Below are 21,722 nucleotides of genomic sequence, written 5' to 3' on the forward strand. Positions count from 1 at the left end.
GTGGAGCAGCTGTCCCGAATGGGCCAGAGGACTCGAGAAGAGGGGGCTCCCAGGACTGCTCCCCCAGTGGACAGTGGCTCTGGGGCAAGGTGGGGACACAGACAGCAACTCCCACAGTTTCTCCCACAGCTGGAGCTGTGAGAAGGGAGCCAGGGCAGCCGGGCAGACCTACAGCTTCTACACTCGGAGCCATTGTAGGCTGGGAGGGTTGCGTTCCCACAGCGGACACAGCTGGCGCTCCCGTCCGCGTTCCAGTGCCTGTAGCAGCCTGCGTGGGGCAGAGAACAGGCGTGTCAGCCAAAGCGACATCCACACCGGCCGGGTCTCCTGGGAATGACTCTGAGTCGGTGAGGTAACCTTCACTCCGGACACGAACACGAACATGCTCTGGAGGGTGGGCGGGCGGTAGACAAGGACACCCCCAGGGAGCGTGGCGGGGCCCTGAGCACTCCACACTGCGCGCTCCAGAAAGTGGTAGGCGGCAGCATCCAGAATGAACAGGTCTGTGCGGGGGGGGTCTGTGCGGCGGGGGCTTGTGCTCTGCAGGACTGGAGGCTGGGCCCAGCTTCCACCACCCAGCCCTCGCCCCACGGACTCTTCAAGAACCCCCACTGCAACGCCTGCCCCATGGCCTCCCCAGGACCCCCCACGGCCTCCCCCCATGGCCTCCCCCAGGACCCCCCCCCACGGCCTCCCCAGGACCCCCCTACGGCCTCCCAGGACCCCCCATGGCCTCCCCCAGGACCCGCCACGGCCTCCCCAGGACCCCCCCCACGGCCTCCCCAGGACCCCCCCACGGCCTCCCCAGAAACCCCCCACCTGCAATGCCTGGAGCCACTGCCTCGCATGCCGTGTTCCCTCTAGCAGCCCAGGCAGGACAGGCCCACCCCCAGCAGCACAGCCTCCTGCCCCAAGCAGATCCTGACCCTTGGTCCATCTGTCACCTCCACACCCTGGAGCCCTCCCCGGGGTCCCTCTTGGGGGATCCTGCAAAACCAAGCCTCATTCCCACCCCAGGCCGATGCTGCCCCTGAAGCCTCATTTCTGCCCACCGGCCAGGGTGCCTTTAAGGACAGGACTTGACTCTTACCCCTCGACTTTCTAAGTATCTCCAACACTTAGCCCAGAGCTGAGCAGACACACGCTTGATGCCGACTGCAGTGCTGATGCTGCTGTGGGCCACGGGTGGACCACACACCTCGACCCTTCCTCATGGACTGACCTGAATACAAACGGGCCGTGGCGACACGGGGACCCCACGGTGGAGAGTGGGCCTGGGACCCCGGCACAGTTGTGACAGGGGTCACTCTGCGGATGCATCTCTTGGGAGAATGGAAGCCCACCCACTCAGTCCTACTGGGGCGGAGCTGCGTTCTCCCAGCACTGGGGGCAGCCTCTGTCTCCTGGCGTCTGCTGGCACAGGGCTCAGGCGGACCTCAGTGAGGCTCACTCTGACCTGAGAGTCTCTTGCCCCGGAGGCCGAGGAATGGAGTCCACGGCAGGGAGCCCAACACCAGCTCTGCGCTGTCCCCAGAAGTGCCCACTGCCTCCCCAAGTGGAGACGTGACCGGACTTCTCTAAGAGCTGCCAATGGCAGGGCCGTATGCAGGGAGAAGTGCATCCAACACCGCAGGCCTGGCCCCTCTCCACATGCGCCTGACGGTTCCCACCCTGTGCCTGTGCATGGGGCCACCTCGGCCCTTGGACCTCACGACCCGCTGGCCTGGCCCCTCCATGGGCACCGTGACTGCTGCATGGCTGCCTGCGCCCACGCAGTGCCTGGGGTACACGATCCCTCACAGGAGACGCCATGCCCCCAGCACTCTTGCTGCCATGGGGGTGTGAGTGGGGTGGTTTTCACCTGGCCACCAGGGCTTCAGCATCAGAGCATGAGGGGCCCCAAGGTGCTCAGTTTCCTCCCAGTCCCTCTGTTCTCCCTCAGAGCAGTGCCCCCCTCCTCCTCCTCCTACCCTGCTTGCGACTCAGATGTCACCACTGCCTTCCTGCGGCCCCCCCAACTCCCACACCCAGCCTCGGACCCCCACGCCCAGCCTCGGACCCCCACGCCCAGCCTCACTGGCTGCCTCAGCCTCCGTCTTGGCCATGCCCTCCTCACAAGGCCCCTGGGTCCCCAGGAGCAGCCCCTCTGGGTTCTTCCATCACGGGAGGGCTGGACCCCCAGGATGAGTGTGCCAAGGCCCTTGGAGGGACAGCCTGGGCATCTCAGCCCCAAGTCCACCATGGCCCCACTGGAGACCACCCCAAGGGCTGCCAAGGAAAGGCCCTTGCACCTTCTCACTCTGTCCTTCCCTACCCTGGCTGCTCCCACTGGCTGTCCCCACCAGCCTCGACCTCCCAACATCCAGCTGCCCCCAGGCAGTCCCTTCTGCAGCCTCCCAGAACCTCCGATGAACAGGGCCTGCCTGTGACGCACTGATACATGAATCCTCTGGCAGCATCCCACTCCACGCACCAGGGCCCAGCAGCACCTCTGCCCGAGCATGGACAGGCAAAAAAGGCCCCTAGAGCCAGGACTGCCCCGTGAGAATGGCTGAGCTCATGGGCCACTCCCCCAGACCCTTCCCCCAGCACCTTTCTGTTCTCAGCTCCTGCCTCTGCTCCCAGCCCACTGCCGGGCCAGTCTCCTCACCGGGCCAATGCTCAAGGCCACCCGCCAGGAAGGAGGTTCAGCTGTCCTTCCCCAAGCTCCGCAGTCCTCACCGTCCCGTCCACTCCCCCTGGCCCCACAGCGCAGATGAGCACTGTCCTTGTCACCGAGGGGAGGGACCTCGGCACATGCCAGTAGCTCAGTGGCTGGTCTGGAATCTGCTTGGGACAAAGTAGCTTACCTGGGCCACATACGCTTGCGCCTGGGCAGCTGGCGTTGACGCCCACCACATCCACACAGCACTCGGGCAGCTGGGCCTGGAGGGGACACAGCAGTGAAACTCCAGGACACACCTGCCAGGCAGGCTCATGCCCAGAGCAGCAGTGGCTGAGGGGTGCCGTGTGAGCACATCTTAACACCCACAGCTCCAGCTTCTTCTGGAGTCAGCATCGGTGGCCCTCTGTCCCCTGTGGGCCTGGGAGCAAGAGGACTCATGGCCACAGTGCACATCCCTGTGGGACCCTGGGTGGGCGGTTTCCAAGGAAAAGCTGGGCCTGGAACAGAGTAAACCACCCCCACGAGGTGGCACCCGCAGACCATGGCAGTGCCACCGACATTCTCTGCAATTCTCTGGACACCCCTCCATCACAGGTTTCCAGCTTGACCCCACAGAGGAAGTGCCTGGGCCTGGCTGGAGTTTCAGGGGACGAATTCACGCCTGGGTGCCCAGGTGCTGCACAGGTGCACTGGGTGCTGGCATTTACGGTGTGTGTGAGGGCCCATTCCTTGACCACAGGCAGGCTGGACAGGCCTGGGGGGCTCAGGGTGCCCTCAGCTTGTGTGTTGATCACAACTGTGCTGTTGCTCGTGACCTGAATGCAGTGAACGGTGAGGGTGTCCAGGGGTGACGGTGGAGTACGGGAGAGAATCCACACCGCCAGGGAGAGGTCCAGGTCCAGTCCCTCAAATGCCCCAGCCAGGTTGGCAAGGGGTCCCCATCCCCCACCCACTCCGACTGGGAGTCTGGAACCACTGCATCTACACTCCCCGATAGCAACGTGCAGCAGGCTGTGCCGTCACCGCTGGCAGAGCTGCTCCCAGTGCGGGTCAGGATGCCTCACCACGGGGGCTCCGCCGGACCCAGTCATTCCTGAGCAGGTGCTCACCAAGCAGGCAGCACAGGGCTCCCCTCTGCTAGGCACAGGCCCCTCTGACCCCAGCAGTGGACCCGGTCAGCACCTCTGGGGCTGGGACATCAGTGTCCTAAAGGTTGAAGGGTTAGACCCCTAGGGAAAGGGCCCACCGCCCTCCTCAGAGGCCTTGGCTTAGGCCGCATGGACACGTGATGGGGGCACCTACCATGTTCTCCATGGACTTGCTTGCAACTCCCACCAGAAGGCCCGCCAGGAAGACAAGGTGCCGCAGCGCCATGCCAGGAGCAGATGCGCAAGGCCTGCAACAGTGAGGAGTGCAGAGCCAAAGAGATGGGGTGGAGCCGAGGCAGCGGGGGTGGGGCCAAATAGAGATGTTGGTGGGGCGGGCTGAGGCAAGGAGGGCGCAGCCAAACGGGAGTGGGGCTGTGGTGGGGAGGGCGGGGCCAAATGAAAGTGGGTGGTGCTGTGGCACGGAGGGTGGTGCTAAGTGGAGACGGGCTGGGGCAGGGAGGGTGGGGCCAAATGGAGATGGGCGGGGCTGCGGTGAGGGCGGGGCCAAATGGAAGTGGGTGGGGCTGTGGCAGGGAGGGTGGGGCCAAATGGAGGTGGGATGGGGCGTGGCAGAGGCAGATGGCTGAGTCAAATGGAGATGGGCGGGGCTGTGGCGAGGAGGGCAGGGCCAAATGGAAGTGGGTGGGGCTGTGGCAGGGAGGGTGGGGCCCAATGGAGGTGGGATAGGGCACGGCAGAGGCAGAGGCTGAGTCAAATGGAAACGGGGCAGGGCCATGGCAGGGGTCCAGGGCCATGACGGAGAGGGCGGGGCCAAATGGAGGTAGGGCGAAAGAGTGAGGGCTTGGGGCCTTTGGAGGCACGGGTGGGGCGAGGTGTAGGCGGGGCCTTACCTGCCCCTCCAGGATGGGAGATACCGACATCAGCCCTTTGCCCGCCCTGGTGGTCAGGGGTTAGCTCTGGGAGTTCATGGGTTCAGCTGAGCCCTGCAGACCCCGGCCCAGTCCTGCAGATGAAGGCAGCAGGTGAGACCGTGGTCACTCGAGGGCAACTCATGTGGGCTGTGGCCTACAGTGCGGGGTCTGGGTCCAGTCTGGGCCCTCTGTCCACACCCTTGCTGGTCCCTGGCTGTCGAGCAGAGCGTCCTGGAGGGGCCGTCCCTGGGCTGTGGGGGCCTTGGCAGGGCTGTCTCCACAAGCATTTCCCCGGAGCTGGCCTCCTGCGGGTGAGAGTGCCTGGGATACAGGCCCTTGGCCTGGCCTTTGCTCAGGGAGCAAGCACGGAACTCAGTGGCCCAGGCTGTACGCAGTGGGCACCAGTCTTCCCGCACAAACCCCTCTCTCCTGCACTTGCCAGCCACTGGACCTGGCACCATGGCCCTGCCTTCCTAGGTAAAGGGAGGAGACACCTGCCAGGCGCACAAACCCTCAAGTGGTATCACTGCACTGGCTCAGGGGCCTCCCTGGCAAGTTACCCTGAGAGGGGCTGAGGCTGAGCCAGGCCTGTGAAGCTCCTCTTGATGGCCTAGGCCAGGGGTCCTTGGACAAGGGCTGTGAGCAGCAGGGAGACTGAGGCCCTGGAGGACACAGATCCAGTCCCTGCCACAGAGATGTTCTACTCTGTCACCCACTCCATGCTGGATTCAGGTCATGGCCTCACAAACTGACCAGGCTGCCTAGGTGTGAGCCTGCTGGAGGACTCTGGGAGGTGGGGGTGGTCGGAATTCTTGAACTCAGGAGTTGCAGACCAGCCTGGGCAACACGGCCAGACCCCGTTAAACTTTACAAAAAGTTTAAAATTAGTTGGGCCTGGTAGCGGAAGCCTCAGGTCCCAGCTACTCAGGAGGCTGAGGTGGAATGATCACCTGAGCCCAGAAGGTGGAGGCTGCAGTGAACCGAGACTGCACCACTGCACTCCAGCCCGTGCAAGGCGAACTCCATCTCAAAAAAAAAAAAAAAAAAAGCATGCTCTCCTCTAATTCAGCTCCTCCTCTCTCTGATGTGAAATCCTTTAGATGGAACGTGTTAAAGTCACAGACATGCTGCTCGCCCCACCCACAGAGTGTGATCAGGTCTTAGTTTTTCCTTTTGTCCCTTTAACATTTGCCCAGCAGAGTCCGTCTTCCTCTGCTTGGTGGAAAACTCCAGACATCACAGACCCTTCTGCTCCCTCTCTGGTTAAAGGGCGTCCTGAGTGCCACATTAAGTCACAAAACATCATTTTGATTCAGCAACCAGAAGACCAAGATTTCAACCTACACTTTCATCTGCTATTGAGTCAACTCTACAGAGGTGTACTTTACATACAATAAACCACATCCATGTCAGTACACACGCGGGTGAGTCTGACCACCCCCTTGAAGCTGCCACCACAGCCGGGATGGCGCCTGGTCCCATGCAGCTGCCAGCGCTCGCTGCAGCCCCCAAAAGCCTGGGCTCCCAGCACCCAGGAGTTGACGGGACTGCAGCTGTATCTTTTAGGGTCTTATACAAAGGGGTTGCACACACTGACACTGACCTTCAGATCCTTCCATGTTGTTTTATCTGCACTTTCTTCCTTTCCACAGCCAAAGGATTTTTCCACCGTGTGGCCAAACATCGCCACCATTACCCATCGCCTGCCGGTGGGTGCCTGGGCTGCTCCCAGTTCCTGGTGACTGGATGAAGCTGCAGCAGAGGCCCTGGCACATGTCCTCATGTGGACATCTGTCTTCATTTCTCTTGGGAGCAGAGCGGCTGGCCCACAGGGAGGTGCATGTTTAACTTTCTGAGAAACTGCAGCCATCTTCCACAGGGGCTGTGCTGTTTGCCCTCCCACTGGTAGTGCGGGTGCACGCAGGGTGCCGTGCACGTGCAGGCATCTGTGTTGTTCGCATTTCCCTGAAGACTAACAATGGCATCTTTCCATGTGCTTATTAGCCACTTACGTATCTTTTCTGAAGTGTCTGCTCATATCTTCTGCCCATTTTGTTTAATCGGGTGGAGTTGTAACATACACCTTTTTTGGTGGGGTGGGGTGGGGTGGGGTGGCGGATAGGGCCTCACTCTGTCACCCAGGCTGGAGTGCAGTGGTGCCATCGTGGCTCACTGCAGCCTTGATCTCCGGGGCTCAGGCGATGCTCCCACCTCAGCCTCCTGCGCAGCTGAGACTACAGGTGCGTGTCACCACTGCGCTCAGCTAAAACACATATTCTTCATCAGATTTATGTATTGCAAATATTTTCTTCCATCCTGTGGTTTGTCCTACCATCTTTTTTTTTTTTTTGAGATGGAGTCTTGCTCTGCCGCCCAGGCTGGAGTGCAGTGGAGCGATCTCAGCTCACTGCAAGCTCCGCCTCCCGGGTTCACACCATTCTACCTCAGCCTCCTGAGTAGCTGGGACTACAGGCGCCGCCGCTACGCCTGGCTAATTTTTTGTATTTTTAGTAGAGACGGGGTTTCCCTGTGTTAGCCAAGATGGTCTCGATCTCCTGACCTCGTGATCCGCCCGCCTCGGCCTCCCAAAGTGCTGGGATGACAGGCATGAGCCACCGCATCCGGCCCCTGTCTTATCATTTTCTTATGGACATCTTCTGAAGAGCGAACGTTTTTAATTTTAATGAAAGTTTTAATAAAATTGAATGCATCCATTTTTCCTTTTGTGGTTCTTGTTTTTTGTGTCCTAAGAAATCTCTGCCTTGACCTCACGGTCACTAAGATTTACTGCTTTCTTCCAGAAGTGTTACGGCTTTAGTTTTTGCATTTCGAGTCACCTTTGTGTATGGTGAAATGCTGGTCAAACGTCATTTCTTCCCTTATACATAAACAGTTGCTAAAAATACTTCTTTCCATGTGGAATTATGTTGATATCTTTATTGAAAATCAATGGACTATAGATGCGAGGTCTATTTCTGGGCTTTCTATTCTGTTCCACTCACCTGTGTGTCTCTTCTTCAGGGATACCATGGCTGACTGGATGACTGACGCAGTCATTAGAATAGAAACTTTGAAATCAGCTCTGCCTTCTTTAATTGCTCTGGCAGTTCTAGGTCACATGTGTTTCCTATTTTAGACTCATTGTTTCAATTCCTACAAAGCCTACTGTGATTTTGACTGGGAGAGCTGACGTTTGAACAGGATTGAGTCTTTTCATCACAGACATGCTGTCTCTCTTCACCCCTCCACGTCTTCTTCAATGTATCTCAGCAGTGTTTATAGTTTTCAGTGAACAGGTCTTGTATAGCTTTTATCAAAGTAATTACCAAGTATTTTACTTTTTGTTATTACAAATAGAATGGAATTTCTGATTTCATTTTCCAATAGTTTGCTGCTACTATATAATGATAAAATTTTGCACATTAACCTTGATTTCTGGAATCTTGCTAAATTCACTTAATAGTTCTAGCAATTCTCTGTAGCTTTCTTAGGGTCCTCTACATAAATAATCATGTCATCTACAAATAAATACAGTTTTACTTCTTCCTTTCTAATCCTTGTGACTTCAATTTGCCTTTTTTCTTACCTTATCGCAGTGGCTGGGACTTTGAGTATAATGTTGGACAGAAGAGTGAGAATGGGTGTCATCCTTGTTCCTGATTTTAGGGATAAACTGCTCAATGTTTTTGCATTAAAAGTACAATGTCTAGTGTAGGTTTTTCATAGATGTCTGTGTATCAGACTCAGGGAGTTTCCTTCTAAGTTTGCTGAGGTTTATTTTTAAAAATCATAAAACAGATATAAATGTTTCCAAATGTCTTTTCTGCACCTATTTCACTGTTCGTCCTTCCCTTCTTTATTCTAGTGACATGGTGGCGACAAAGATTGATTTACGAATCAAAACCACCTTGTATCACTGGGATAAACCATGCTTGGCCAAGGTGTGCTGCCCTCTCAGGCTATTGTTGGATTTCACCTGCCAATACCTTCGTAAGGACTTTTGCCTGTGTTCATGAAGGATAGTGGTCTATTTTTTTTTTTTAGATGTCTTTGTCAGGTTTTGGTATTGGGTTATATTGCCTCATAAAACCAGCTGGGAAATATGCCCTCCTTTTCTTTCTTTTTTTTTTTTTTTTGAGACGGAGTCTTGCTGTGTCGCCCAGGCTGGAGTGAGTGGCGCGATCTCGGCTCACTGCAAGCTCCGCCTCCCGGGCCCACGCTATTCTCCTGCCTCAGCCTCCCGAGTAGCTGGGACCACAGGTGCCTGCCACCGCGCCCGGCTAATTTTTTGTATTTTTAGTAGAGACGGGGTTTCCCCGTGTTAGCCAGGATGGTCTCGATCTCCTGACCTCGTGATCCGCCAGCCTCGGCCTCCCAAAGTGCTGGGATTACAGGCGTGAGCCACCGCGCCCGGCCATGCCCTCCTTTTTTTAAAGAGAGACAGCCTCCCACTCTGTTGCCAGGCTGGAGTGTAGTGGTGCTATCATAGCTCACTGCAGCCTTGAACTCCTGTGATCAAGGGATGCTCCCACCTCAGCCTCCCAAAGTGCTGGGGTTACAGGGAGGAGTCACAGCACCCGTTCCCCCTCCTATTTTATTTCCTGAAAGACTGTGTAAGAATATTGTGATTTCTTCTTTGAATATTGGCTAGAATTCACCAGGAAACCATGTATGTATGCCAGGAGTTTTCTTGGTAGGTAGGTTCTCTGGTAATGAATTCAATTTCCTGAACAGAAAGAGGGCCATGCAGATTTCCATCACTTTTGACCAGTTACATTCTTCCAAGAGTTTATCCATTGCATTGAAATTGCTACATTTACTGGCCTAAAATCGGTCATAACAGTCACCTAGTATTTTGAAACATGGTCTCGCTCTGTCACCCAGGCTGGAGCACAGCGGTGTGACCTCAGCTCACCACGGCCTCAGTCTCCCAGGCCCAGGTCATCCTCCCACTTCAGCCTCCCAAGTAGCTGGGAACACAGGCAAGTGCTGCCACACCTGGCTAATTTTTTGATTTTTTTTTGCAGGGACAGGGTCTCACTATGAAACAAAACTGAAGTACGATGTTGCCAGGGCTGGTCTTGAACTCCTGGGCTCAAACAATCCTCCTGCCTCGGTCTCCCAAAGTGCTGGGATTACAGGCGTGAGCCACCACGGCTGGCAATAGTCTATTACTGTGTCTATAGGATCCTTAGAAATAGTGCCTCTTTTGTTCTTGATATTGGCGATTTGTGCTGTCTATTTTTTTCTTTTGAGACCGAGTCTCACTCTGTCACCCAGGCTGGAGTGCAGTGGCATGATCTCAGCTCGCTGCAACCTCTGCCTCCCAGGTTCAAGCGACTCTTGTGCCTCAGCCTCCCGAATAGCTGGGACTATAGGTGCACGCCACCATGCCTGGCTAATTTTTGTATTTTTAGTAGAAACAGGGTTTCACCATGTTGGCCAGGCTGGTCTCCAACTCCTGACCTCAAGTGATCCGCCCACCTTGGCCTCCCAAAGTGCTGGGATTACAGGCGTGAGCCACTGCACCTGGCCTATCTTTCTATTTGTTTGTTTGCTTTTCAGACAGGTCTCTCTCTGTCGCCTGGGCTGGAGTGCAGTGGTGCGATCACAGCTCACTGCAGCCTCAACCTCCTGGGCTCAAGTGATCCTCCCACCTTAGCCTTCTGAGTAGGTGGGACTACAGACTGGAGCCACCACGCCCAGCTTATTAAATTTTTTTTTTTTTTTTTTTTTTTTTTTTTTGTAGAGATGGGGTCTCCTTACGATTCCCAGGCTGGTCTCAAACTCCTGGGTTCAAGCAGTCCTCCCGCCTATGCCTCCCAAAGTGCTGGGATTACAGGTGTGACCCACCTCACCTGGCTCTCATTTCTTAAAATTGACCATTCTTGGTAGAGTAGAGGTTTGTCAATCTTTCCAATCTTTTAGAGAAAAAATCAGCTTTTCATATTGTTAAGTTTCTCCAGTTTTTCTTTCATGCTTTTGATGCCATTGACTTCTGTATTTTCCTTTATTTCCCTTTTTTGGCTTTGGGTCTCTTTGTTCTTTCTTCCCTAGCTTCTGGAAGTGAATCTCAGGTCTCTGCTTTCATGCCTTTACATGCACTTACAGCTACAGAGTTCTAAGTACTACTTCAGCTACACCAACAATTCTGATGTTATATTTTCATTATCATTCAGTTGGAAATATATTTTCTTCTTCTGTTTTTTCCCACCCGAGTTGGAAATTTTTTTTTTCGAAACAGAGTCTCGCTCTGCCGCCCAGGCTGGAGTGCTGTGGCCGGATCTCAGCTCACTGCAAGCTCCGCCTCCCGGGTTCACGCCATTCTCCTCCTCAGCCTCCCGAGTAGCTGGGACTACAGGCGCCGCCACCTCGCCCGGCTAGTTTTTTGTAGTTTTTAGTAGAGACGGGGTTTCACCGTGTTCGCCAGGATGGTCTCGATCTCCTGACCTCGTGATCCGCCCGCCTCGGCCTCCCAAAGTGCTGGGATTACAGGTGTGAGCTACCACACCCAGCCAGATCTTGTATTCGTTTGACCTAAAATTCCCATTTGGCTCATTTAAACATGTTTCCTCTGCTGAGACTTCCGGCACTTTGTTCATTCTGCGTGCATTTCCCTTTTCTTCACTGAGCACAGTCACTAAGCCTGCTCCAAAGTGCTTTTCTGATGACCCCAGCAGTTAGGTCAGATTCATGTCTATCATCTTTCCCTTTGAGAAGGGCTCACATTTTCCCGGCTCTTCATATGTTAGTTTGAACTGCATCCCACACATTGCAAACGTCACATTGTGGAGACAGCGGATTCTGAGATATTCCTCTGAAGAGAATCCATGTTTCTACTTAGCAGGCAATTAATTTCATTAGATTCAAACTGCAAACACTGTCACACCTGCTGTGAGCGGTGGCTCAGGTCACTGCATGGCACAGGGTGCACGCAGGGGTCAGGGGTTTGCCAGAAATGAGTGGCATCTACACACAGGACTCCTCCTCCGATTCTTTCTGGGGCTTCTACTCTCATTTTCGAGTGGCTATGCGTGGCTTGCTCCTTCCCCTGTCTGCTCCTGGAACAAGGAAGGTAGTGTACTTTCTTTTTTGTTTGCTTGTTTTTTGGAGACACATTCTGCCTTGTCGCCCAGGCAGGAATGCACTGGCCGCGATCCTCTCACCCCGGCCTCCTGAATAGTTGGGAACCAGGTAATATTCTATTCTTTTGTACAGACTGTGTTGCCCAGGCTGGTCCTGAACACCTGGCCTCAAGTAATTCTCCCGTCTCAGCCTCCCAAAATCCTGGGATTACAGGAGTGAGCTGCCCTGCCAGATAGTAGACTTTTTACTTTTTTTTTTTTTTTTTTTTTGAGACAGTGTCTCGCTCTGTCACCCAGGCTGGAGTGCAGTGGCAAGATCTCAGCTCACTGATGCCTCTGCCTCCCAGGCTCACGCGATTCTCCGGCCTCAGCCTCACGAGTAGCTGGGATTACAGGAGCCGCCACCACACCTGCCTAATGTTTTGTGTTTTTAGTAGAGACGGGGTTTCACCATCTTGGCCAGGCTGGTCTCCAACTCTTGACCTCATGATCCGCCTGCCTCAGTCTCCTGAATTGTTGGGATTACAGGCATGAGCCACTGCGCCAGGCCGAGAGAGCAGACTTTCTGTCAGTGCGTTAGTCACCTCACACTGTCATGTGGGGACTGTGGCTGCCCTCAGGGCAAAGATGCAGAAACAGGAAACTGTGTTGGCTGCTTCCTTCAAGTCTAAACTTGCCTCCAAAATTTGCCCCTCTCCACGGCCCTCAGGGAGCTGTTTCTCATACTCTGTCCAGGGTTATAGTTGCGCCATGGCAGGGTCACTCTGTTAGAAGTTTATTCTTTCGCACTGGAAGAAGAACCCCATCGTATGGCTTTCTGTATCCAGAAACCAAGGTGATTTTAGTTTCCAGACGGTGGGCACTGGTGTTGCTTCCCAGGGGCTCAGCTCTGGGCAGTAACAAGCCTGCGGTCTCGACATGGTGGCTCACACCTAGGCTATCAGCTGCCTGGGAGGCTGATGCGAGGGGACTGCTTCAGGCCAGGAGTTCGAAGCCATAGTGCAGGTGCATTCAAGCTGGTCAAGCCAGGAACGCACCTGCACTCCATCCTGGGCAACAGAGCGAGGCCCTGTTTCAAAGGGAAAAAAAAGCTTTGGCAGCACAGAACTTGGAGAGCATGGGCTGAAAGGGCAAGTCTCTGTGCTACAGATCCTGGGTCTCCAAGGGATGTGAACCTGTTCACTGTCCAACAACAGCAGCAGTCAACACTTACAGAGCACTTGCCACGTGCCAGACCCCACGCAAAGGGATTTATACACACAAACGGTCTTCACTAATTTCAACGATGCTTCTTATCGCCCCACTTTAAAGATAAGGAAAAGACTTGAACAAGACCCCACGGTGAGTGGGCAGCACGGAGAGGCCCAGGCCAGGCCCTCTGACTCCAGAGTAAACTGGTGTCTGACGGTTTTCAACTGCAACATTCAACAAATATGTTCAGCATGTCTGGCCAACTACTGTAAAACTATATAGAAATTCTCAATTTAAGAAGTAAAGGCCAGGAGCAGTGGCTCACACTTGTAATTCCAGCACTTTGGAAGGCTGAGGCTGGAGGATCACTCAAAGGCAGGAGTTTTGGGACCAGCCTGGGCAACACGGCAAAACCCTTACAGAAATCAGCCAGGCGCAGTGGCACGTGCCTGTGATCCCAGCTACTCGGGAGAGAGGTGGGAGGATCGCTTGAGTCCAGGAGGTTGAGGCTGTAGTGAGCCATGATCGTGCCACCACACCCCAGCCTGGATGACAGAGCAAGACCCCATCTCAAAAAAAAAAGTAAATGCATTGGATTTAAAAAATAAATAAACCCTTAATATTAGACTATTAACTAAAGTAAAAATAATAAGTGTGGGCCAGGCACGGTGGCTCATGCCTGTAATCCCAGCATTTTGGGAGGCTGAGGTGGGCGGATCACAAGGCAGGGAGATCAAGACCATCCTGGCTAACACGGTGAAACCCTGTCTCTACTAAAAATACAAAAAAAAAAAAAAAAAAAAAAAAATTAGCCAGGCGTGGTGGTGGGTGCCTGTACTCCCAGTTACTTGGGAGGCTGAGGCAGGACAATGGCATGAACCCGGGAAGGTGGAGGTTGCAGTGAGCCGAGATCGCACCACTGCACTCCAGCCTGGGCAACACAGCAAGACTCCATCTCAAAATAAACAAATAAAATAAAATAAATAATAATAATAATAATAGTAAGTGTGTTGTACAATTTTCCAGCATACCTAGAAGTGAAATGTATGCCGACGAGAGCACGGAGTGTAACTGGAGTCTGTTCGCTAAGGTTCTGTGAAGTACAGGAATATTTTTAAAGATGGATTACAGTAAGCTAAACGTGCATATTTAATTTCCAGAAGAACCACTTAAAAAACAACACAAAGAGGCAGAACTAAAAAGTCAGCAGGAGATAGAATTGAATTAAAAAACACAACTCAATTCACCTACAAAAAAGGAAGGAACAAGGAGGAGCAGGGAAAAGTAGGTGGAAAAATAAAATCGAACATAAAGATGGGGGACTCCAACCCAAACACTCTAATATCGGCATTAAATACAAATGACTAAATACTTCAATTAAAAAGGATCGATTAACGTCACTAACTATTAGGGAAATGCAAACCAAAACCAAAATGACATACTACTCCACACCCATGAGAACAGCTATTACCAAAAAAACAGAAATAAACGTTGGCAAAAGCATGTGAAGAGAATGGAACCCTTGTGCATGCCGCTGAGAATATAAAATGGTGTGAAAAACGGTATGTCAGTTTCTCAAAAACTAAACATACACACAGAATTAAACACAGAATTACTCTATGACCCAGGAACTTTACTTGTGGGTCTACACCTCAAAGAACTGAAAACCAGGACTCCAAGAGATGTTTGTACAACCATGTCTTAGCAGCACTGTTCACCACGGCCACCACGTTTGTGTAGCAGCATGGTCCACCACAGCCACCACGTCTGCAGTAGCATGGTTCACCACGGCCACCACGTCTGCAGTAGCATGGTCCACCACGGCCACCATGTCTGCAGCATGGTCCACCACGGCCACCACGTTTGTGTAGCAGCATGGTTCACCACGGCCATCACATCTGCAGCAGCATGGTTCACCACGGCCACCACGTTCGCGCAGCAGCATGGTCCACCACGGCCACCACGTCTGCAGTAGCATGGTTCACCACGGCCACCACGTCTGCAGCAGCATGGTCCACCACGGCCACCACGTTCGCGCAGCAGCATGGTCCACCACGGCCACCATGTCTGCAGCATGGTTCACCACAGCCACCATGTCTGCAGCAGCATGGTCCACCACCGCCACCATGTCTGCAGCATGGTTCACCACAGCCACCATGTCTGCAGCAGCATTGTTCACCACGGCCAAAAGGTGGGAGCAAGTGTCCACCCACAGATGAATGGATAAACCAAACGTGTCTATACACATAGTGGAATATTCTACAGTCCTGAAAAGAAACTTTGGATGCATGCTACAACAGGGATGAACCTTGAAAACACTATGCTAAGTGATAGCAGCTCATCACAATAGGAGAAATACCGTATGGTTCTACTCATGAGGTTCCCAGGGTCGTCAAATTCATAGAGACAGAAAAGACAATGGTGGTTGCCAGGGGCTGGGAGGAATGGGGAGTTAGTGTTCAATGGGAACAGTTTCCTTTCCTTTCCTCCTTTTTAAAATTTCTTTCTTTCTTTCTTTTAGAGACAGGGGTTTGCTGTTGCCCAGGCTGGAGTGCAGTGGTGCGACAGCAGCTCACTGCCATCTTGAACTCCTGGGCTCAAGCAACTCTCCCGCCTCAGCCTCCCAAGTAGCTAGGACTACATGCCTGCCACCACATCTAGCTAATTTTATTTTTATTTTTTGGTAAAAAGGGTGCCTTGCTGTTTCCCAGGCTGGTCTTGAACTCCTGGACCCAAGCGCTCCTCTCTCCTGCGTGTCTTAATGCATGTGCACTGGATAAACATGCGTGTAACGTAGGACCCATGTTCATGAGATGAGACATTTACATGTAAGACAGTGAGGCCCCATATGGCCAAAGGTGAGGCGGGGCCTGGAAGTCACGCCAGTCACGTCCTCCATGGACCTTCAGAACCAGTCCGTGGTCGGCGGTGTCCTACCAGGAGGAAGTCACGGACAGTGATGCTGCAGTTGTGGCCGGAAAACAGGGAGTCAGTTAGCGCCTGGCAGCGAGCCATCACTGTTTCCATTCCGCTCACCTCAGGCCAGTGCCTGCTTAACTGCTAGAGAAAAGGAACTGGAGCCTCATTCTTTCAGTGTGTGTGTCGGGGGGTGTGTGTGTTATTTAACCCTTGCCTGGCAGAGCCTTAGGTCCTGTCATAACTTGGCGTCTCATTGCCACAGAGTCTGTCTTGTGATCACCACTTTAACATTAATGCTGTCAGCTGTGTCCAAACCGAGTATAACCAGGTGTGTCCAACTTCCCATCCTTTTATGGCCGGAAATTCAATTTTGAAGGTTTCTCTGGGGTCCCCTTGGCCAAGAGGGAGCTCGTTCAGTCGGCTGGGACTTAGGATTTTATTCTTAGTTTACAACATCAGTAATACAATGAACAGGCAAATCAAACAGTGGGAGATATTCACAGTACACGTACCAGACAAAAGCCCTGTATATGGAATATAAAAAGGACTTTCACAATCTGGTCATCAAAAATTGGGCAAAAGACATCCTCGGACACTCAGAAAACGTGTGCGAATGGCAACAGGTGGGTGGAGTGCCCGACACGGGTGAGCGTCGGGGAAATGCAAACTAAAGCCCCTACCACCAAACGGCACTCAGCCCCTCGACTGTGGGGACACACGGAACCGCTGGGACTTTCACACCTGGGATGCCGCCTCCCCTGGGCACGTTCCCAAGAAAAACACCACCTGCCCACCAAACATGTGCACAAAAATAGGCCCAAGGTCTTCAGACACTGGAAACCCACCCGAGCGCCCTCAGAGACCACGAGCCCGCAACAGCGTGTCCCACAGCAGCTCCTCGTGCAGCGCCTCAGAGGAAACTTCCAAACAGTTCTCTGTGTGAACCGTGGCAGACGCAGACGCAAAACTGCCCGCACATGTGACTCCTAACACTCAGAATCAGCGCTCGGGTCCTGAGTGGCAGGCAGGCACTGGAACAGCCTGGGAGGCGACCTCCGCGGGTCTCAGGCAGATTCTCCATCACGACAGGAGTCTGGGTTATGCAGGTGAATCCTCTGTCAAAACAACTGAACTGGACACAAGCTCTGTTTCACTGTATGTAAATTATGCCTCAGTAACTAAATAAATGCATTTTCTATTTTGAAAATCTCATTGGAGCCACAAAGCTACATAATGGGGTGAAAATTTCTACAAGTCAATGAAAAAATTAGTCAGAATTTAAATTGTGCTATACACTGTTTCACCACTCTTATTTTCCCTTAGAAGAACTGGTTTCAGGGCAGGTGTGGTGACTCCGGCCTGTAATCCCAGCATTTTGGGAGGCCAAGGTGAGAGGATCGCTTGAGCCCAGGAGTTCAAGACCAGCCTGGACAACAGAGTGAGATCTCATCTCTACCAAAAAAAAAAAAAAAAAAAAATAGCTGGGCTTGGTGGCACATACCCGTGGTCCCAGCTATTTGGGAGGCTGAGGTGAAAGACTCTCTTGAGCCCCGGAGGTCAAGGCTACAGTGAGCCATGATGGCACCACTGCACTCTACCTGGGCGACAGAGCCAGACCCCGTCTCAACAACAACAAAAAAGAATTGGTAGGCCGGGCGCGGTGGCTCAAGCCTGTAATCCCAGCACTTTGGGAGGCTGAGACGGGCAGATCACGAAGTCAGGAGATCGAGACCATCCTGGAGAACACGGTGAAACCCCATCTCTACTACAAAAATACAAAATAAAAAAAAAAAACTAGCCGGGCGAGGTGGCGGCGCCTGTAGTCCCAGCTACTCAGGAGGCTGAGGCAGGAGAATGGCGTGAACCCGGGAGGCAGAGCTTGCAGTGAGCCAAGATTGCGCCACTGCACTCCATCCAGCCTGGGCCACAGAGCGAGACTCCGTTTCAAAAAAAAAAGAAAGAATTGGTTTCAATGAAAAAATGATGCCTCAGGTCACTGTGATTTTAAATAAGTATCATCTTGCAAAACAACCCTGTAAAAGCAACCACCGGCTGGGGCAGTGGGTAGACCACACCCACGCTCACCATAACTCCAGCCTCCAGGCAGCAGTAACTGAAAAGGGGAGGCGGGAGGACCCACTGGCGGGTTTCTCACGCTGCCGAACCTCGGTAAACACAGCACCAAGGGCGGGCTGGAGCTTCCACTGCATCCGTGTAGCTACTGCTGGTCATCTTCATAGCAAGCAAAGGAAGCCAACGTGAAACGTAGCTTTAAGGGCCCAGTGAGAACTGTCTGGGAGCCTTAAACGCAGGGCCTCTCTATCTAAAGATCCCCTCTCCTGCTTTGATAGAAAACAAATACGGCAAACCCCTTGATGGGGTGTGAAGGAGACAGGCCTCTTTGTTGACGTGCACGGTAGACGCTGCCCACCTACCCGTGGGCTCAGCACACCTGAGTCGGGCTGTTGCCGTAGGTGGAGCAGGGCAGGATCGGGCCCACCCCCCACCAGGAAAGTCAGGCCACCATCAGGTGATGGTCAGGTGGCTGTTAACTGTCTCTCTAAAAGAACTGACGGCAGCCAGCGCCAGGGAAAGGCAGCTCCCAATAGCTAGAAAACACCCGAAACCGGTGATTGGCAGCTTCCCGATACGATCTCAGGAACTGGGGAAGTTGGCTCAGGCGTGTGCACTGAGAGGCAAAATGGCGACGTGTAACTGGTCTACGACCTTCCAGGGATGTTTGACAGGCAAGGGAAGAACGCCTCAGGTGAGCATGAGCACTACTCCAGTGACCACAGGGCGCATGCTCCCTCCCTCCAGTGACCACACGGCGCATGATCCCGCCCTCCAGCGACCACAAGGCACATGATCCCACCCTCCAGTAACCACACAGGGCATGCTCCCTCCCACCAGTGACCACAGGGCGCATGCTCCCTCCCTCCAGTGAACACACGGCGCATGCTCCCTCCCTCCAGTGAACACACGGCGCATGCTCCCTCCCTCCAGTGAACACACGGCGCATGCTCCCTCCCTCCAGTGAACACACGGCGCATGCTCCCTCCCTCCAGTGACCACACGGCGCATGATCCCGCCCTCCAGTGAACACACAGGGCATGCTCCCTCCCTCCAGTGACCACACGGCGCATGATCCCTCCCTCCAGTGAACACACAGGGCATGCTCCCTCCCTCCAGTGAACACACGGCGCATGCTCCCTCCCTCCAGTGAACACACGGCGCATCCTCCCTCCCTCCAGTGAACACACGGCGCATCCTCCCTCCCTCCAGTGAACACACGGCGCATGCTCCCTCCCTCCAGTGAACACACGGGCATCCTCCCTCCCTCCAGTGACCACACGGCGCACGCTCCCTCCCGCCAGTGACCACACAGGGCATGCTCCCTCCCGCCAGTGACCACAGGGCGCATGCTCCCTCCCTCCAGTGACCACATGGCGCTTGCTCCCGCCCTCCAGTGACCACACCGGGCATGCTCCCTCCCTCCAGTGAACACACGGTGCATCCTCCCTCCCTCCAGTGACCACACGGCACACGCTCCCTCCCTCCAGTGACCACATGGCGCTTGCTCCCGCCCTCCAGTGACCACACCGGGCATGCTCCCTCCCTCCAGGGAACGCACAGCACATGCTCCCTCCCACGTGCAGCAGGCTGCTGCGTGGGTGGACAGCCCACCCTGAGGAAGGATCAGGGAAGAAGGAGCGCAAGACCCCAGACGCCTGCCAGCGTATAAAACCCCAAGTCAAAAGGTGAAGCCGCTCACCTGATCTCTCACAGCGCCAGCCTGGCCCTCTTCCAAGGGTACTTCCTTTCATTCCTGCTCTAAAGCTTCAACTTTCACTTCTGCTCTAAAACTTGCCTCAGTCTCTCCTTCTGCCTCATGTCCTTCCACCTTATTTTTTCTTCTGAAGTGGCGAGATTTGAGGCCGCCGCTAACATACTTTGGTGCCAAGACTCAGATACATTCTGCAGGTAACAGAGCTCACCTGAGCTCCACGCTCCATCTCAGCACACGCAATCCTCAGCCAGAGTGGTGAGAAGAGGTGGCTCTTTCTTTTCTTTGTGAAACAGGCTGGAGTGCATCATTGTGATCTCGGCTCACTGCAGCCTCCACCTCCGGGGCTCAAGTGATCCTCCTGCCTCAGTCCCTCAAGTAGCTGGGACTGTTAGTGGCAGAACATATCCCACTGCTGACACCAAAGCACGTTAGCAGCAGTGAACCTCAATTCTTCCCTCCTCCGAAGAAACAATTTGAGCGGCAGGAGGCAGAAGAGACCCAGGCAGTTCTACAACAGGAGCAACAGTTTATGAAGAAGCTTTAGAGCAGGAATGAAAGGAAGTAAAGCACTCTTGGAAGAGGGCCAGGCGGGAGACCTGAGAGATCAAGTGCGTGGTTTGACCTTTGACTTAGGGTCTTCTACTGGCAGGCTTCCGGGGTGTGTTACTTCTCCCGGTTCTTCCCTCGGGGTAGGCCATCCACACGCACAGCTGCCGGCGCTTGGGAGGAAGTATGTGCAGTTTACTGGAGTTGTGCCCACGCTCCCTCTAGGCCTTCTTTTTTTTTTGTTGTTGTTGTTGTTGAGACGGAGTCTCGCTCTGTCACCCAGACTGCAGTGCAATGGCGTGATCTTGGCTCACTGCAACCTCCCCCTCCCGGGTTCAAGCAATTCCCTCCTGCCTTAGTCTCCCGAGTAGCAGGGACTACAGGCGCAGGCCACCAAGCCCAGCTAATTTTTGTATTTTTATTAGAGACGGGGTTTCACCATATTGGCCAGACTGGTCTCGAACTCCTGGCTTTGTGACCCGCCCACCCACCCCCTCCACCCCCTCCCCGGCCTCCCAAAGTGCTGGGATTACAGGCGTGAGCCACCACGCCCGGCCAAGGCCGCCTTCACTTACCAGCCAAATGTCCCTGGTAGAGGGGGGCCCCTCTTCTGCCCTGCTCATGTCTGACTAGCAACCTACTTTAACGGCCACAGGCGCTTGCCACCATGCCTGGATAATATTTTGTATTTTTTATAGAGACGGGGTCTCCCTATGTTGCCCAGGCTGGTCTCAAGCGATCTCACACCCCAGCATCCACACCTGTTCTTTAAATGAGTTACCCAGTAAGTCAAAGCTAAGGTGGAGAGCAGTGGCAGGGCAGGGAGGGGCTGGGAGGTATCTCGGGGGTTCCCGGGATGCTGCCTGTGGACCCTAGCGCTGAGGTGACTGCGCGTGGAGACGCCTGCCTGACCGGCTTTTAAGAGGAGTACTGGGGGCGGGATGTGTGTGTGTCAGGAAAAGAACGTTTCTGTATAATCCATAAACATGTACGTTAAAAACAACGTGGCCGTGACGGATCCTGGCTGAACGCAAACGGGGAACGGAAACCTGAGTAACTGGGCGCATCACTGAACGTCCCGGGCGGCCGCCCCTACTCCGGGGCTCGGAATCGTCGCCCTCTGCGAGGGCAAGGGTTTCCCAGGTGAAGCCATCAGGAAACAGGAAGACGCCTAAGAATGATACAATGGACTCGAGGAAAGGGTGGGAGAGGGCGAAGAATAAAAAACTACAAATAGGTTGCAGTTTGTACTGCTCGGGTGATGGGTTCACCAAAATCTCTCACAAATCACCACTAAAAAGCTTACCCATGTAACCAAACACCACCTGTGCAGTAACCTACGGAAAAATAAAAGAGGAAGACGCAGCTCTGCCTTTTCTGCACACTGTGGTAATACTAAGAAAAACGAAAACCAAAAACAGGGTGCCAAGTTTGACATCCTGAAACTTAACAGGACGAGGCGGGTAAGAATTCAATCACAAAGTAGTTTCCCAGGGAAGAAGCCGC

The 21,722-nt window shown here is 53.8% G+C and overlaps 1 protein-coding gene across 6 annotated transcripts in view; it reads right to left on the minus strand.

The window, feature by feature from the left end:
* Positions 1–21,722, minus strand: part of C12H1orf159 (chromosome 12 C1orf159 homolog) — a 29,363-nt gene that overhangs the window by 6,839 nt on the left and 802 nt on the right. For 5 of the 6 annotated variants that reach the window (XR_004052097.1, XM_010377178.2, XM_030913020.1 and 2 more), the window contains exons 2-5: positions 4,665–4,777; positions 3,968–4,061; positions 2,850–2,925; positions 173–268 (exon numbers count right to left, since the gene is read on the minus strand). Coding sequence is in view for 3 of the 6 variants with exons in the window: in XM_010377178.2 (XP_010375480.1) it covers positions 173–268; positions 2,850–2,925; positions 3,968–4,039 (244 nt within the window). In the remaining 3 variants the exon portion in view is untranslated. Of the gene's footprint in view, positions 1–172; positions 269–2,849; positions 2,926–3,967; positions 4,062–4,664; positions 4,778–6,288; positions 7,014–21,722 lie in introns of those variants that run through there. The other variant, XM_030913018.1, reaches the window with a different exon arrangement.

Source organism: Rhinopithecus roxellana, chromosome 12 (assembly GCF_007565055.1).
Source record: "Rhinopithecus roxellana isolate Shanxi Qingling chromosome 12, ASM756505v1, whole genome shotgun sequence".
NCBI classification, from domain to species: Eukaryota; Metazoa; Chordata; class Mammalia; order Primates; family Cercopithecidae; genus Rhinopithecus; species Rhinopithecus roxellana.